The sequence below is a fragment of the Takifugu flavidus genome, chromosome 19 (assembly GCF_003711565.1).
Source record: "Takifugu flavidus isolate HTHZ2018 chromosome 19, ASM371156v2, whole genome shotgun sequence".
In the NCBI taxonomy this organism is placed as follows: domain Eukaryota; kingdom Metazoa; phylum Chordata; class Actinopteri; order Tetraodontiformes; family Tetraodontidae; genus Takifugu; species Takifugu flavidus.
Window position 1 is genome coordinate 7,553,741 of NC_079538.1, and position 17,367 is coordinate 7,571,107.

The 17,367-nt window shown below is 40.7% G+C and overlaps 1 protein-coding gene and 1 pseudogene across 1 annotated transcript; both read left to right on the forward strand.

Moving 5' to 3' along the window:
• Positions 1–194: 194 nt before the first annotated feature.
• LOC130516548 (adenylate kinase 9-like) lies at positions 195–9,072 on the forward strand. Its single transcript, XM_057017657.1, is given in 42 exon segments — positions 195–352; positions 457–554; positions 642–705; positions 785–837; positions 926–1,022; positions 1,134–1,246; positions 1,371–1,520; positions 1,687–1,809; positions 1,911–1,985; positions 2,124–2,225; positions 2,317–2,456; positions 2,551–2,855; positions 2,981–3,001; positions 3,115–3,233; positions 3,339–3,486; positions 3,583–3,679; positions 3,782–3,871; positions 3,941–4,134; positions 4,308–4,426; positions 4,497–4,697; positions 4,776–4,914; positions 4,917–5,038; positions 5,108–5,229; positions 5,358–5,368; positions 5,371–5,576; positions 5,614–5,697; positions 5,796–5,920; positions 5,922–5,994; positions 6,134–6,349; positions 6,434–6,508; positions 6,510–6,609; positions 6,612–6,650; positions 6,720–6,921; positions 7,018–7,161; positions 7,262–7,482; positions 7,565–7,761; positions 7,850–7,976; positions 7,979–8,018; positions 8,098–8,196; positions 8,282–8,384; positions 8,509–8,623; positions 8,699–9,072. Coding segments are annotated over 42 exon segments (5,043 nt in total). The 5' UTR covers positions 195–336; the 3' UTR covers positions 8,857–9,072.
• Positions 9,073–9,468: 396 nt separating this feature from the next.
• Positions 9,469–17,344, forward strand: LOC130515850 (structural maintenance of chromosomes protein 6-like; annotated as a pseudogene).
• The last annotated feature ends 23 nt before the right edge of the window (positions 17,345–17,367 follow it).

Consider the following 17,367-nt stretch of genomic DNA (forward strand, 5'->3'; position numbering starts at 1 on the left):
TCACAACTGCGATTCAAAATAGAATTTTGACAAAGCGATCACTCTCGGAAAAAAAGTAAATATTCTGTGGTAGATAGAATAAAAAAATACTTTAAAAACAAATAACATTTAAATCCATCACGAAGCAAAATGTTCAGACCTGCATGAAACAATGAACGTGTACAATTATTTAGAATAATGGAGTAATGCATCATTTCCGCCATATAAATAAATTGTGGTATACCTACAACCTACGCTAGTTGCTATGGTAACCGTTTTCATGGACACCAAACACGAGTCAGCTAACTCGAACTCATAACGAAAATTAGTTAAAAGACTATCTAAAACACATACAAAATGTATGAAGTGATTGGTAAGTATGTAGCACTTATTTATAACGACTAACTACGTAGTCTGATAATACGGGTTTTTGACTTTCGGCTCATGAATTGTTCTCGATAATTTTATTCATTATAGACCAGAAATGTCGCTTAGTGGACAACCTGGTAGAAGATGAATTTGAGACAGAAAGTCTTCGCGTTAAGCCCACATGCTTCATCATACTTGGGAGACCGGTACTTTTACTATTTCTTTACTTTCCCTACCACCAGGCAACCACACATATGATACTCGACTCTTTCTCCTTTTTCTCTTTGTGACAGGGTGTCGGTAAATCCACCCTGGCTAAAAGAATAGCTGAGACTTGGAACTGTATCCTAATTGATGGTGAGTTGCTGCATTTTACCTCCATTTCCAAATTTCTTGAAACTCAAATACTTTTCCGTCCACTTTTATGATGTTTCAGACACAGACCTGCTCATGACGCACATCAAAAATGAGACGAGAGAAGGCATAGAGGTGAGTTTCTTATGAAATCACATTCAATAAATTGTTGCTTTTTTTCTTTTAAAATATGTTTGATAAATTACACATTTTCTTTTCCCAGCTTTTAAATAAATTATCTGAAGGGGGGGTGGCACCAGAGGACTTGGTTCTTGAACTGATTATTGCCAGACTGAACTCACCAGATATTGACCACTATGGTACTTTCTGCAACACCGTTTTAAGCAAAACTACAAATAGCATGTATTGCACAGCAGACTGACACCACACCAGAAGATCTAATTCTGTCCATGCTGTATGTGATACAACAGGATACGTCCTCTGCTGCCTGCCGTTCTTGTCAGAAGAATGCATGACGGTACAGGAGCAGATTGATGTGATTAAAAACCTCAGATTACCACCTGATTTCATCATTAACATCAAGGTCTGACACTCATCTTCTGCATTTGGTCACTGTGCAACTGTTTTACTCTGTTAATTTTAAAATGAAAAGTGGATATTCTGACAAGAGTGGAATGATGAGCAACACCCTAACAATCTTTCAACAGTGTGCAGACAAGGATTTAGTAAACAGGCTGTCTGGTGTGAAGCAGTGCCCAAAGACAGGGCGGCTGTACACCAGGGATCAGTGGAACCCACAGGAGCTTTTCAGAGGAAAAGGCAAAAATGATGAGGAAGCGGAGGATCGGGAAGAACAGGTAAGATTGTGTAGATTTCTAATGATTATGGTGTGCTGCATTCTTCTGTTGTATTGTATATGTAGTGTTTTTTTTCCAATTCCACCCTCATCATTTTCCCCATACTTTTTATATTTCATATTAAATTAAATTTTAACTATTATCAGTGTCTATTGTTTGTTTACAGGCTATAGCAAAGAAATCCAAAAAGGTTATTTATGACCAGTTGGTGTGGTTACCAGAAAATTTAAAGAGAAATGCAATGTGTCGAATCAACATTTATAAATCTAGCATACTAAGACTGCTGGAGGTGAGTTATCCAGTCTGAAATGCTGTATGATTGAAATGCTGTAAAATTAAGTATGCTGTATGATTCATTCCGCAGGGTAATAATACATTTATATTTTTTAGGACTTCATAGCAGAACACCACCCTGTCTATCTTTTGGAGCTGGATGGACAAAACACTCCTGAAGACCTGCATTCTGTAAGAGCCTCAATTTTAATTTTTATTTCATCTTGATATGTTCTGTTATATTGTTGCATCAGCCTTCTGTCAGTAGGAGGCATGACTGTTTGTGACTTTAGTGTGGGACTATTTTAAATTGCTGTTTTCTGTCTTCAGTCTGTGATGATCTACCTAAATTCCATGGCATTAAATCCTGTGCCTGTTCCAGTCCTCCTCCAGCAGCCTGATGATACAGAATTGCCAGAAGATATTGACACAGTCCATGAACACATTTATTTGGCTTCATATGAAAAATTTAAATGACTCTCAAACGAAGTGAAACTTTAACTTGACTTGCTTCTTTTCCTAGGAGGCTTTACTCAGACATATGAGCACCTTAAAGACTGTGGCCCCCGGCTTTGCATGGAGAAGAAGCCGCTGGGGCCACATTTGTCCCGTTGCATTGAAGGAGGGCAGGATGATTCCTGGCATTCCTGAATTTTCTGTAGGGTGCGTTATCTGTAAATCATATGACAAATTCCTCTCCTATTCAAGCGTGGATGGCTTAAAAGATCAAAACTTTCTCTTTGTTCTCAAACTACAGTTTCAGAGACAAGTTTTACATCATCTCATCTCAGGAGGCCTACAAGAAGTTCATCATAAACCCTCGAACATATTTGCTTCCTCCAATGCCCAGACCCCCTTGCAGGGTTTCCATCATTGGACCCCCGCAGGCAGGGAAGAGCACCATGTGTAAACTTCTAGCGCAGCACTACAATGTGGTGGTGATTGATATGGACGCATTAGTGCAGCCAGTACTGGCCAGTATTGAGAAGGAGAGGCTTGACAAGGTCAAAGAAGAGACCACGCGGGACGCTATTGAGAAAATCAAGATGGAAATAGAGTCAGGCAAGTTAACGTACTTACCTCCAAAATCCTCCAATTGGAAAACTCTACAAAGAAATCTAGTTTGATAGTTGTAAACATATCATCATAATACATTTGATTGATTATCTGACCTTTTTCTTCATTAGATGAAATGGATGCAACAGAAGGTGAGATGTTAAAACAGCAGGTCCCTTGAAGGCTTTTTTTTAATTGATAGCTATACCATGTCCTCTTTTTTCTGAACTATTCAAAATTATTGTCAGTTTTCTGCTGTTTTCAGTGACAGAGAATCATCCAGAAGTACAAGACATGGTGCTCAGGGCTTTAGAGGAAGCCAGACAGATGAGCACAGCCCCTGACAGTCTGTATACTGAAGTACTGCTGCAGCATGTAGAAGAGGTACATCGAAACATCTCTAATAAAGGAAATCTAGGAAAATTAAATACTGTTTTATGTATTGTGTGATTGGAATGTTTGTTTTCAAATCTGTTAAAATAATTCCAGATTGAAGATGCTGAATCTGACAGGGATATCAAGCCTGGCTGGGTGCTTGACAACTTTCCCAGAACCAATTCCCAAATGCAGGACTTGCAGGAATCTGGAATCTTGCCAGACTGTCTGTTGTGTCTTAGTGACACTGATGAAAATCATGGTGTGAGACTCAGAAACAATGCAAACAATTTTCTATCCAACCTAATCAATGATGAGCTTTAGTAGAATTGATGTGTCATTTTAATGTTTTGAGCAGTTCTGAAGAGGCTGTATGAGTTGAACAAGGAGAGCATTGACAAAGCTGTGATCAAGAGGATGCTGAGGGAACAAACAGAAAACCAGACTATTGGCTTGTAAGTGCAGGTGCCAAGACACTATGTGCTTTTAGGAAGGGGGATCTTATCGCTGAAATGGACCATTAATGCTGTGGTTGTGTGCACTTGTTCTAATTACAGCCAACAAGAGGAGGAAGACTCAGATCTAGATGCTGAGCGGTCAGAAATCAAGTCAATGGATGAAGAAAACAAAGGTATTTATGTCTTGTGATTTGGGTCCCATGATTATCCAGGATAAACAATCTCCCTCTGTTTTCATCTTTTTTGCTGTGTGTCAAGGCTTGCACTGCTCGATCACTGTGATTTTGGTTATCCCGACGGCCCCGAGATGAACGACTGTAAACTGCAGCTGCAGCAGTTTGTGAATGAGTGGGAGCTAATGCAGTGTCCTCCATCTGTTGCTGTCTCTGAGCTGGAGATTGGTGACAAGAGCCCTGAGGTCCTCCTTCAAGAGATGATCCATCAGATGGAAAGTGAGAGCAAAAAAGTCGTGTCCATTCTTCCCTCCATCCAGATAAATTACTCTCACATCTCTTATATTAATTAAAACAAGTAGTTACATAATGTATGTGTTAATGTTGATTTAATTGAGTTAATAATGTAAACAAAATTAATTTTATCTTCTTGTTACTTGCATGACTTGAAGAACCATTTCAGTATGTTCCCTGGGAGATGTCAGATGTGGACTTGGATCAAGAATTGGAGGATATGAAAGCCTTAACTGAGCAAGAGAAAGGCAGTAGTGAAGATGAAGAGAAAAATGAGGTGAGGAAATGTGAACTTTTCATCACCTTTTGTGCGGTGCTTAACATCCCCTCCCTCTCCATAAACACAGGAAGACACGACATCCAGATTATTTGGCGATACCTATCATTTCTGCCCCGTGGCCTTAAAAACGCACAATGCGCTGTGTCGCTGTAGTGACAAAATCGCAGCAAGGTACCGTGAGAGGACTTTCTTTTTCTTTAGCCCAGAAGCCAGAGACTCCTTTCTTCAAAACCCAAAGCAATTTGTTGCACAGACCAACCCTCTTCAGGTACTATTAACAAGTAAAGTGAAATAAGGTCACATTTATGGGAAAAAATACTTATGTTTTTTCCTTTTTTAATTAAAGCCTCCGGCCCTGCGGATATTTATTCTTGGGCCTAGAGGAGCAGGTAAGACCACTATTGGAGAGTGGCTTGCCAAGCAACTTGACATCTTCTATATTAAGTTCAGGGAGCTTCTTCAAATGCTGATAATTGCCAAAACTAAGAAAGGATTCTTCATGCTGATGAGGAGGATTCAGCAGCAGCAGATTCTTTGGCTCTCTTGGTAGCCCTGATAAAAGAAGCCAGAGGAGAGGACACAGATGAGGACATTGCTGCCACAATTCAGGTCAGCAACATTAGATTGCTCTGTATATTAACATATCTCAATTATATTATAATGATGATCATTTAAAAGGAGGAAGTGATATTGACTGAGGAGGAAACAGCCATCAAATCCTACCTGTCTGTTAGAGATCCACTGAGTCCAGAGATCCTTGATAACATCCTCAAACCATATTGGGAAGAGGAACCATACAGGTGAAAAAATACACATTACAGAAAATAATAGCACAATTCAGATTTATCAAAATCCACATCAGAAATATGCAATTTGATGCCTTCATTAATATAAATTGAAAGACTCTGCCTCTGTTGTCACATGGCAGGTCTACTGGTTTTATTTGGAAGGCTTCCCCAACAATTCTGAGGAGCTGGAGTACATGATTCAGCAACAGCTGTTCCCTGACCTGGTGGTAGTAATGGAGGTGGACGTATCAGATGTTCAGATGCGTCTGTTGCCGCTGTACTTGTCAAAGTGGCAAGTCCAGCACGAACAGCGTGAAAAACAGAGGAGCATCCTTCGAGAACTACACAAGAAGAATCGGGTAAGGCAGTAACAGCTGGATAAGAAGACTTTTATAGGTTTTATCATCCAAACTGTTCTACCCATTAGGAGGAGACCATTGCCAAAGGAGAGCTGAACTCTGGGAAGAACATCAAAAAAAGGTGAGAAAAAAGGGTGAGTGTAGCAAATGCAAAAGCAAGTGCATCGTTATGGTGTCATCATCTCAAAAGAATCCCAACATGTCCATTTCCCATATTAGTTAAGTAATGACAATGAGACGGAAGGCACTGCAGAAAATGTAGAGGATAATTTGGAAGCCATTCTGGATGAAGAGTTTCCTCCAGATGAAGATCCAGTGTATTTAGAAAAGGAGGAGACTGTGGAGGGCATCAGACAGGATGGAGAAAGAGATAGAGAAGCGTTTTGCGGCGGATCAAGAAAACCTCTCTGAACTTGTGGTACAAAAGAACACAGAATGCCAGATGTTTCTAAATATAAGCTTTATTGTCATTCTGGATACAAACAGAGAATCAGCTACATATTTAATACATTTGCCTGTTGTACTTCTGTTTATTTTGTCTTCTGTTGTTGCCAGAGCATTTGAGTGAAAAGAATATCCCAAAAATGACAATCAACACATCTCAAAGACTGCGGGTTGTGCAGCGTCAGCTTATCCAGGAAATCCAACCCCTGGTGACAAACAGGGAGTCACTCTTCCACAAATCCCATCCAATCTCATGCACACTGGCACAAAATCTGCTGCTCTCTTCTTATAAGCACCACAGTGGATTTGGCTGCTGGGATCCTGTAGAGGTCCGCATTATTCATTAATGACTTCATATGTCAAATAACCTTTGAAATGTATCACCACATATTTTATCTCATGCTTTTCTATAGCAACACAAAAACTGGGATATGATCCACCCACTGCTTTGGCCTCCCAACAGTTCATATCCCCTGCTTTTGAATCAGTTTTATCTACTTCTTTACATCTGTGGGGAACCGCAACACTTTTATGTTGAACCCCTTGAAGTACCTCAGACAGCCCAAGCCCAGCCCAGCCCCACCCATTAAATAGCTGTTGTTGGACCGCCAAAATCGGGGAAAACTACTGGTGAGACTCAAGACAACTTTCTCAAACATCTTTTGGGTCATGTATTCACTGTCTGATGTTTCACTCTAGTTGCACAGATGTTTGCTCAAAAGTATGGCTTGGCCCGGTTATCCATTGGCAGCGTCATGCGAAAGGTGCTCAACACTCAGAAGTACACTCATCTGGTTGGCCAGATGCAGAATTATCTCACCCAGGGTCTTGTTGTGCCTGATGAGCTGGCAATCCAGTGTCTAGAAGTGGTGCTCTTGAGTTCAGTCTGCAGCACTCGTGGGTAAGATGGCATAAGGTCTCTAATTGCTAAGCTAATTGAGGTATTTTAGAAATAAATCTTGACTTTCTTGTTATTTCTGCTTGATGGTATGTTCAGATATGTGTTGGATGGTTTTCCAATGACGCTTAAACAGGCAAAGCTGATGGGATCTCGAAGCATTACCCCCATGATAATAGTAGAACTGGAGCTCGACACAGTGGAGGTGCTAAAAAGAGGCCTTGCTGACAAGATGAGGCCTAAAATCAGAGCATTTGCATCTTTCATAACTATTAATCACAACCTTTTGCATTTTCGTGTACATTCCTTCAAAACGTATGCAAAAAAAAAAGCTCTTTTACTGCAGGCTTCACCTGATGCACAACAGTGCAGAGATCCTTCACATCCGTTGCTCCTGCTACAAGCAGGAGGTCGAGCATGTGAGACGGTACTTCCGGAAAGAGTATCAGATTTGGATCCAGGTCAGCGGCTTGAAAAGCAAATGGTGGATCTGGGACTGCATTTTAACAGAAGTCAGCATTAGCATGAAATATATCCGCAGCTACCTTGAGAGAACACGCAAAGGTAAAATTCTGACAGATACTGACCACTCTTCAAGCTTGAAGTAAGAGAACATGTGTAACCTCTCCCTCCTTGATTTTAACAGGACAAGCAGCCTGCATCAACAGACTCTGCATCACTCCCAAAGAGCTGCAGTGTCACCTTGGAGAGTTTGGCCTGTACTGCCCAGTCTGCCTGGCCTTACATCACCACCTGTTTGACTGCTCTGAGGATGAAGCTTTAACCCACGCAGCTGAGCACAGGGGGCACTATTACAAGATGTGTGGCAAAAACCACCTAGAGGTCAGAAAGTGTTGAACAAAGAGCATCAATCCATGTGTCATAGTTTACATCACACTCTAAACAACATGCATCTTGCTCTCAACCACAGAGATTTCTGCTTACTCCAGATGAGTTTGTGACTCCTGGCTGCCCCCACACTCTCAAACCTCCCGACCAGCTACCAGCAAAGCTAACTGAGATCCAGGTGAAAAACAGATTCCCTCAGCAAGTTGAGATGAAGGGTTCTGCTCAGTAACCTTTCTTGAGGGAAAACAAAGGTACTCATTTAAAACTAATAGGCCATCTTAGTCTAGTTTTAAATGTGTTTTTTAACATCTAAAATGAATCTGCCCACAGATATGAGGCACTAGTTCAAGGAAAGATTAACTATGCAGCAGAGTACAGGGGAAAGATCTATTTCTTTGAGACGGAGCAGAAGCGGCACAAGTTTATGAGGTTTGCAAATCCTTGCATGTCAAATCTTTGATTCATGTAGATTTCAGCCAATTAACTGAACATATTGATCTGTTTGTCACTCAAGGACTCCTGAAACCTATTTGATCCCAAAGCTGCCTGTGAAGGTTCCTCCTGTTTGTGAACCTGTGAGCCTCACATCCCTCCCAGTATTGGGCTACCTGGAACAGGTCAGACACGGTTAAACATCCAAGAAAAATGTTACCATATTTCTGAATTGTGCTGGCTTTTGGTCACCATCGCTGTATGTCTGTGGTTTGATTTGGTTGGTTGGTTTTGTGTGTATGATTTTAGGGTGTGTCAGAAGCAATAATCAAGGCCATGACAGCTGTTGGATGCCTCAAACCCAAGTATCCCTTCATCAATATACAAAAATCTGCACTCATCTATGTTGCTCTCTATCTGAAAGGTGAGTTAGATGGAAAAAGCGCATAATCACATCAACTTCTCTTTTCAATTAAGGAATTATTATCATATCTTATAGCGTTCAACCACAACAGTACGACACGCAACAGAGAGCAGTACAGAAAGAAGTTGGCTTTGTTTGAAGAGGACTGCGCACTTGTCCCCTACCTCGGCTCAATAATGAAAGGCGACTACAAGCCCCCCAATGAAAGGCCCATCGACTTGAGTTCAAACTGAACAGTTTTCGGCTTTGAGAGTCACGCCAAAACCCAACAGTATCATTTAACTGCTTGTTTTCAATCAATCCAGACTACTCTTATTTGTGTGAATATCTGCCAGACCTCATTGGGAGAGTATAAGTAAATATTATAAGTTAAAAACAAAAATCAACCCCAAATAAGAAAAATGTTTCTGAAAATGTTTGCATTCTTCAAATAAATTTTATTTCCATCCGTCCATTTTCACCGGCTTTTTTGTGCTTGGGGAGGCAGAGGAATGGGGATTGCAGGACAATATACAATGGCACACAAGACTCACAAGCAAATTAATGATTTTTTTTTTAACTTATTGAGCTGAAAGAAAAATAAAACGTTACTGGACTGACTACTGACCAAATTACCTTATGGTACATGTACTGTATATCAGGTGGTTATAGAGTCCTTGAAAGTTTGAAACATGAACGTGTGTTCATTGTATGTCAGAATAGGCCAATGCCAATTCTTATATTCTTAAGTCTTTCCAAAATAAAACCAATTCAGCCTTTCTTTTTATCCACCTAACTTGTTTCTCCGAGTTACCGCTTGTCCTCCAGTCCAGTTGGTGGCGGTATTTCACCGTGACGCTGCTGGATCTACCACTATTTCAGACGAAGAAGAAATTCGCCCCTGCGTCGCCGTACTACAAGTTTCAGGGTGGGCGCGAATTCGGAGTTCGGTCCCGGTTCCGGGGAAAGCTGCCCCGTCTTTGTGGCCCCTTCCCTTGGACATCATTTACGAACGTCAGGTAACAGCCCATATTTTACATGCAGTTTAAACCAATAGTTCACCCAGCTTCGTCACTGTTTTTTTTTTAGTTTGTTGCATACGCTGTCAATACTGTACTACAAAAACTAGTTTGCCATCAACTACTTTTAATATCATCGCTTACCTTAACCCTAACCTTTTTTTTTTTTTATCTTGCTTGAGTTAATTTCTTGACTGAACGCTTGTCGATATGAGCAAATGTGTGCTCTTTGTTTGTCCGTCAGTTTCGTTTTCCCCAATATAAGCCAGGCTGTGTGCGCAAGATGTCAAAAAGGAAGAGCATCTCGACCCATGACAAGTCTACCAAGAGGGTTAGATTTGTGGAGGAGGAGGAGGACAGCGAGGATGCTGATGACCGCGATCAGGACGTTGAACGACTGAGTCCCCAGGTAGTTGTCATTGACATGCTGCAGAACCCCATGTTTTTATCAGAAAAAAAACCCATCATCCACGTGTAGTATATTGGTGCATCAGTTATGACCCATTGATCTCTGTAGGTGTTGCCCAGTGGTGATGTGAGCGATGTGGGGATTGTAAAAAGCATCACGCTGAATAACTTCATGTGCCACGCTAACCTCGGCCCGTTTGCGTTTGGATCCAATGTCAACTTCATTGTTGGCAAGAATGGAAGTGAGTCACTTTTATTCACCCAATGTTATAAAAAATGGCCACTAAAACAACTACCACAACTCCAACCATATTTAGTTAGCAACTTGGCTTTATTTACGTTCATTGCTCTCTCTCATCTTGATTTTAATACTGAGAACTCTAGTCACACCACTACTAAATGCCTGTTAAATTTAAAATCAGAAGGCATTGCTTAGTAAACTTAAGATAATGTGGGAACAGGCTTCACCAGGTTACTTAACCGCAGGTCTGCCAGTTTGAGTCCTTTTTAACACACTGGTTTTCCTCAAAATGACAATTTAATTAATAAAATCAGATTGTCAGTCTGAGGAGAAGCAAAATACAGGACGTTAAGGGTTGGTACGTATGTTGTTAACATGTTTTCTATTTGCTTATGTGCAGGTGGGAAGAGTGCCATTCTGACTGGACTCATTGTTGCCTTAGGAGGTAATGCACAAGCAACAAATAGAGGTTCCTCCTTGAAAGGCTTTGTGAAAGAGGGAGAAAGGTACACACTGCAACTCAAAGGCAAGATCTGTTAAAAATGAAAAGTAAAATTCTATTTTTTCCTTTCCTCAGCTTTGCTGTTGTATCCATAACCCTGAATAACATTGGAAAGGATGCCTACAAACCTGAAGTTTACGGCCAAGCTATCGTTATCGACCAGAAAATAACACGTGAGGGAATAAGGACGTATAAACTGAAAAGTCAGTCAGGTAATGTAAATCATTTATGATCACCTTGTACTATATTTAATTCTCACCTGCTCCTGGTAGTTTAAATAGTAATTGGGTAATGACAAGTTGTTTTTTTTTCTAAGGTTACAGGATCATAATCATGTTTTTATTTTTCCTCCAATAGGTCATATTATCTCAACAAAAAGGAAGACCTTGTGGCCATCTTAGACTACTATAATATACAGGTATGTGCCAAATTGTGTCAGGCAGTTTAGCTTCTATGACCTCAACAAAAATTGGAACAATTTATTGATTTATTTTGTGGCCAAAACTAATTAACTGAATGAATAACAGTTTAAAAAAAAAACAACTTTAGCCAAATACTAATGTCTTGCTGTAGTCCCTGGCCCGATAATAATAGGCAGCCTAAAAAAAATACATATATATTACTAATTAAAAATTAGTAAATTAAAAAGACAGTAATAGGATAGCTAAGTTACAAGCTAAATCAAGATTAAAGGAACAGTGAAGCAACCACCATTATATGTAACAGCTGTAAAACTGGAGTTTATATGTTTATCTTTAGTGGGTGGGAAGTGAGTGTTATGGGAAGTGTTATGGCATTGGTTTATGAATTAATTCTGTGGAAGAGGAGCTAAACTATGCAGAAAACCAGACAGATGCTCCTGTTTTATTATATGGTTGTTAACAATAACATCTTGACATCTATTAGGTGAGCTTCAAACCAGCGTAGCGCTAATAGGGAGAAGTTGAAAGTGGGCAGTTTGGAGAGGAGAACCTTATGGTCGACTGTGAAAGTGTTTTTTTTCATAACATTGAATACATTTTTGTTCCCTCAAAGGTGAACAATCCAGTTACTATTCTCACCCAGGAGATGAGTAAGTACTTTCTTCACTCCAAAGGAGGGGCAGAGAAATACAAGGTAATTAACTATCGGTGTGTCAAATACAAAAACAGGTTTCTAATTATCAGTTGCTAAACAGATTATTTTTTCCCCTTTCAGTTTTTTATGAAAGCGACCCAGTTGGAGCAGATGAAAGACGACTTTGTCCACATTAAATCAACTAAATCTGTCACAGTGGATAAAGTCGAACAGCACAGTGAAGTGAGAATGACTCGGGATCAGTTAGTTATTTGTTTTGAAGTCTAAACTACTGTAACATGCCATGCCGTTTTTTTAGTCTAATGTATCTACTTCTGTTTTTATTCAAATAACAGTGTTTGAAAGATTTGAAGAGGGACTTCTTGGAAAAGGAAGACCGTTACAAGAGCCTGGCATCGGTTAACGAGATGTACACCAAACTGGAAGAGTTGAAGAAGCAGATGGCTTGGGCTTTGGTGAGCTCATCTTCAAGTTTTTTTGCTCTGGAAATCATTTCTGTTTCCTCCTAACATATAACGTAATACCAAGTTTTTCTTGGCAGTTGGCAGTATAAACCGCTCACAGAACTATTCTTAATTATTTATGCAGGTTGGGGAAGTGGAGAAGGAGTTTGAACCAATGAAAGAGAAGCTGGAATCAGACAGATGTGCTACAAATAAATTTAATGAGAAAGTGGATGAATGGAAAGTAAGTCTCAGTTTAGCTATTTTTGCTTTTTATTTTTTAGGCTATTGCTTGTGTGTTTAAATCAACTATTGAATAGCATTTATTATCTCCTGCCTGCACACTGATAAGTTACAGAATTGTTTTGAAAACGTTGATATTGTAGACTTCAGTAATATTCTTTTGTATAATAATTTAGAAAAAGGTGGAAGTTGCTGAAGGGAAGCAGAAGCAAAGCCACGAACAGTTGGAAGAGATCACCCAACAAGTCTCAGAACTCCAGTCCAAATGTACTGAATTTAAACCGAGGTCCAGAGAAGAAATGCCGACCTGAAGTCCTGTGAGGTTTGTGTTTGGACTCTCATTAGAACTTCATAAAATGAATACTTTACACTTTTGTACCATGCTGTACATATAAATTGGTTATCCATGTAAAAAGGAGGTTTTAATTTTGCATTCTGTGCCTGAGCCAGGTTACAGTCCACAGACACAAAGCTATACTAAGAGACCTGGAGAAGATAAGGCCCAACTGTCCTCCAAGATCAATGATCTAAGTCTGAGGTACTTGTTTGGACATCTGTGTTGTATTCTGCTGTATTCATCTTAAAACCCATTTGTGTGTTGTCTGCCTCTGACATCTGGTCCTCCAGCATTAGCCAGGCCACTGGAGCAGAGAGCCAGGCAGGATGGAGCGTATTGCACAGATTGAGGCTGCGCTGGAAGACCTGACTCACCACACTTCCACACTGGGCCAGCAGATTGAGCAGTATCAACATTCTTATCGCCATGCCATAGAGGGCCAAGGAAAAATGAAGTAGGAACCTGGGTTACCATATCTTGTTGTTATTTTATGACCCTGTTAGCTTAATGACTCATTGAAATGTAATGAAATCATTCAATCTATTTAAAAGAGAGAGCTGGAAGGGCTCCAGAAGTCCATTGATGCCAACAGAAGACAACTGCAGTCCATGGAGAGCAGTCGCTCCAATCGCCTGCAACGTTTCGGTGACCAAATGCCGGCTCTTCTTGCCGCCATTGACGAGGCTCACAAAAAGGGCCAGTTCAACCACAGACCACGTGGACCTCTGGGTAAGCCTTGGCATTTGTCTTCCATAAATTAGATGGTGCATTTACTTGTCTGACTGTGACAATATTGCAAGTTGATGAGGAATTTCCATAGGATATCTTATTAGCCTGAAGGACCCAGAGCTGGCCCTGTCAATAGAAAATATGTCTGAAAAACCTGGTGCAGGCCTTCACTTGTGACAACTATGATGATGAGCGGGTGCTCAAGAGCCTAATGACCAAAGTCCTCCAGCACGGCAGGAGACCAGCTATCATCACCAGCAGGTTTTTCCCAAAAGTCCATGACACACAAAGAAGGTAAGGACACGTTCTAACGTATTCTTTATTTTTGCAGACTAGATTCTTCACAGAAAACAAGGTTGTTGGTAGAATAAAAGCTCACGCATCGTTGATGGTTGTCGTTTGTTGTCTGTCAGGGCAGTGAATCACCCTGACTATCCCTCTGTACTTCAAGCACTTGAGATTGAAGATCCAGTTGTTGCCAATTGCCTGATAGATCAAAGGGCTATAGAGTGCATTCTACTCATCAAGGTGAGTTCTCTGGAAAACCACATTTTAGAAGATGCATACCTTTCCAACGTATAGCTGTGCGTAAAAATGTCTTTGATTGTTTTGGTTTTTTTTTTTTTTTTTAGATTTAGTGGTGTGAGGTCATGATGTGATATGTTTTTTTGTGTGTTTAGAATCGTACAGAGGCTCGGAGAGTGATGCAAGGCAGAAATCCTCCTCAAAACTGCACTTCGGCCTTTTTCTGTGGAAGGAGATCAGATCTTCACGAACCGCAGTTACACCGCTGACCAAACCCGAGCCAACTTCCTTTCCAAAGATGTCGAGGAGGGGATCAGGTCCGTAGGAATGTGCATTTTCTTTAAAGAAGTAGCATTTCGAAGTATTTGAAAATGACCCAGTGCCATGCTTTTCTTTCAGACACCTGAAGAGGGAGATGGAGACCCAGAAAGTTCAGGCCGCTCACATTCAGCAGCAAATAAGAAGTACAGACAAGAACATCAGCGAGAACCAAGATCTGCTGAGAAGAACCCAGACAGAACAGAAGACAACCGAGGTACGACATTCACAAAGTACCTAAAACAGGTCCGACATATTAAATTTACATTTAAGATGCATCGGATCAGATGTAAAAAAAAAAATCCTTCCATTGTTAAAGATATAAAAGAAAAAAATCTTGTTGCAGATTTACACATTTTTTTTAATGTTATTACATGTATTTTAGAAAAAGACCATGAAGCTTCAACTGGAACTCACAGATCTAAAAAATGTGGAAGAGCCTCAGTCTGAGGATCTGAGACCTCTGGTCTGTATAGAAAAGTTTTGATTCTTGTTGTTCTATATTACATATTCGATGACCAATAAATGTTTTTGGCATTTAATAAACCAGAATGCTTGTCTCGACATTCTGCTGTTAATGCATTGTCACAGGAGGAAGATCTTCAGGAGATCATTGCCAAGATCTCATCTAAGCGTGCTGAGTATGATGAGGCCCGAGCGCAGATGGCTGAGCTAAAGAGCGCTTTTGAGAACGCAGAGCAGGAGTACAAGCAGCAAACAGCTGATAAACACAGCAGCTGAGGAGGCTGATGTGAAAAAGGTAGAAACTAAGCTGACTCCATTGTGACTCGCTGACTTTCTCATTTGAATACATTTCTACCTGATTTTGCTTGATGTTTTACGAGTCTTTCTTGCAATATTTTGTGGGTGTAGCTTAACTGAGGGACAACTTTAGCATTGTCTTTTTGTCCTTCTGCAGGAAGAGCTGAGCAAGACTGATCAGGAGGTGATGAAATGCAAGCATCATGAGAAACACTATGAGGAGAGACGCAATGCACATCTCTGCAGCATCAAGACTCTTGAGAACAATGTGGCTAGCAAAGAGAAGGAGCTTCAGGTAAATTTAGGAGGAATATTTTAATGATGGAGAACACAGAATAATTCATCCTGTGAGAAGCAAAGTTGGAAATGCCATAGAGGTGCCTCGATTAAGTCTCATTAATAGATTGTTTATGGTTCAGGAATCTATAGCCAAGGCCAAAGAAATCTGTCCAGAACAGCTGGTGGTTCGACGGACGGCCAGGAGCCTGGACGCCGAGATCACCCGTCTCAAGGTCAAGATTGCAACCCAGAGGGAACATCAGGGTGACCGGGAAGAGATTGTGAGGTAGGTTACCCACAGTCCAATCAGAATTAAAGATGGTGCTCTACAGGAGAGTTTAACGTTGGTGTCAGAATCTCTAAATTCTTCCTCGTTTAGGGAGTATCACGAAGCTCTGGAGAGCTACGCGAACAAAGCACAGCAGATCAAGAACCTCAACAATTTCATCAAATGTCTGGATCGTGTCATGGACCAGAGGCTCTACGCCTACACTGTACTTCGTAGGTATGCTAGAGTGCAGAATGGCCAGAGAAAACGTCATTGTGGTAAATTTCAGTTTCTCTTTTTAATCCCTTATCTAACCCATCTCAGGTTCCTCTCGGCACGCTGCAAGTACTACTTTGATAGCATGCTGGCTCAGAGAGGCTTCACTGGGAACATGACCTTTGACCACAAGAATGAAACCCTCTCTATCTCAGTAAGTTGAACGCTTCTCTCTTATCATGTCGAGTCTAATTTTCCCTCCACAATATACTACACCAAATTGGGTTTTAACTGCTCAGAAACTTGGAAGAAGCAATGAGAGGTTAATAAAACAGATCTTGTCCGCTCCTCTAGGTGCAGCCGGGTCAGGGAAACAAGGCTGACTTGAATGACATGCGCTGCTTGTCTGGAGGTGAACGCTCCTTCTCCACCGTTTGCTTTGTTCTCTCTCTTTGGCCCATCACGGAGGCACCATTTCGCTGTCTGGATGAGTTTGACGTTTACATGGTAAAAAGACCCCACTTTAATCAAGAAGGCTCATTTATTATCTGAGTCCGTATTGTTGTTGATAACCTGAATCCTCGGTCTTCCTCCACTCAGGACATGGTGAACCGGAGGATATCCATAGACATGATGTTAAAGGTGGCAGACAGTCAAAAAAATAGACAGTTCATTTTCCTCACCCCACAAAGCATGAGGTAAACACTAAATGCACTGGGACCACATAGCTGGCTAATGGATATTTACTTTTAAATAATTTATGCATAAATGATTCTGACTGGTTTAGATTCCAGGGAAAGATGCACAAGCTCAGTCATCTTTTGCACCGCTTTTTATCTTTTTTTGCCCCCCCCCCCAGCTCTCTTCCGGAATGCAGACGTATCCACATTGTTCAGCTGAATGATCCAGTCCGTGGCCAGACCCAAATGGAACAAGAAGGGGAGGGGCCTTAGTGGTGCCAACTGGTCACAATGTTCTCAGGAAATTATTTTCTTTTTAGATTCATTTAGGAGCAGTAACAGTTGTGTAACTTTCACTGTATTTATGGGCCAATGATGCCAGACTCAGTTCCAGTTCTGCCGGTCCATCTGAAAAATGAAACTCATTGTTATCTGTTAGATCTTTAATCTATTCCACAGTTACGGTACCCTTTAAATGCAAACGGTGAACGAGGCTTTGGCCAACAGTCTCACAGTGTGTCTTAATGCAAAAGAACAGTTTGATTGATACTTTTAAATATTCCAGCATGAACCAGTTGGTTTGAAAATGGGTGATCTGAGCTTTTAAATTCCCCCCAAACCTTCCTATTACTGTAAATAAAAGCTACCACATTTAGATGTTTAATGACCATTAAACCAATTGTGTTTGATAAAAACCGGTTGGGAGTCTGTTTAACAA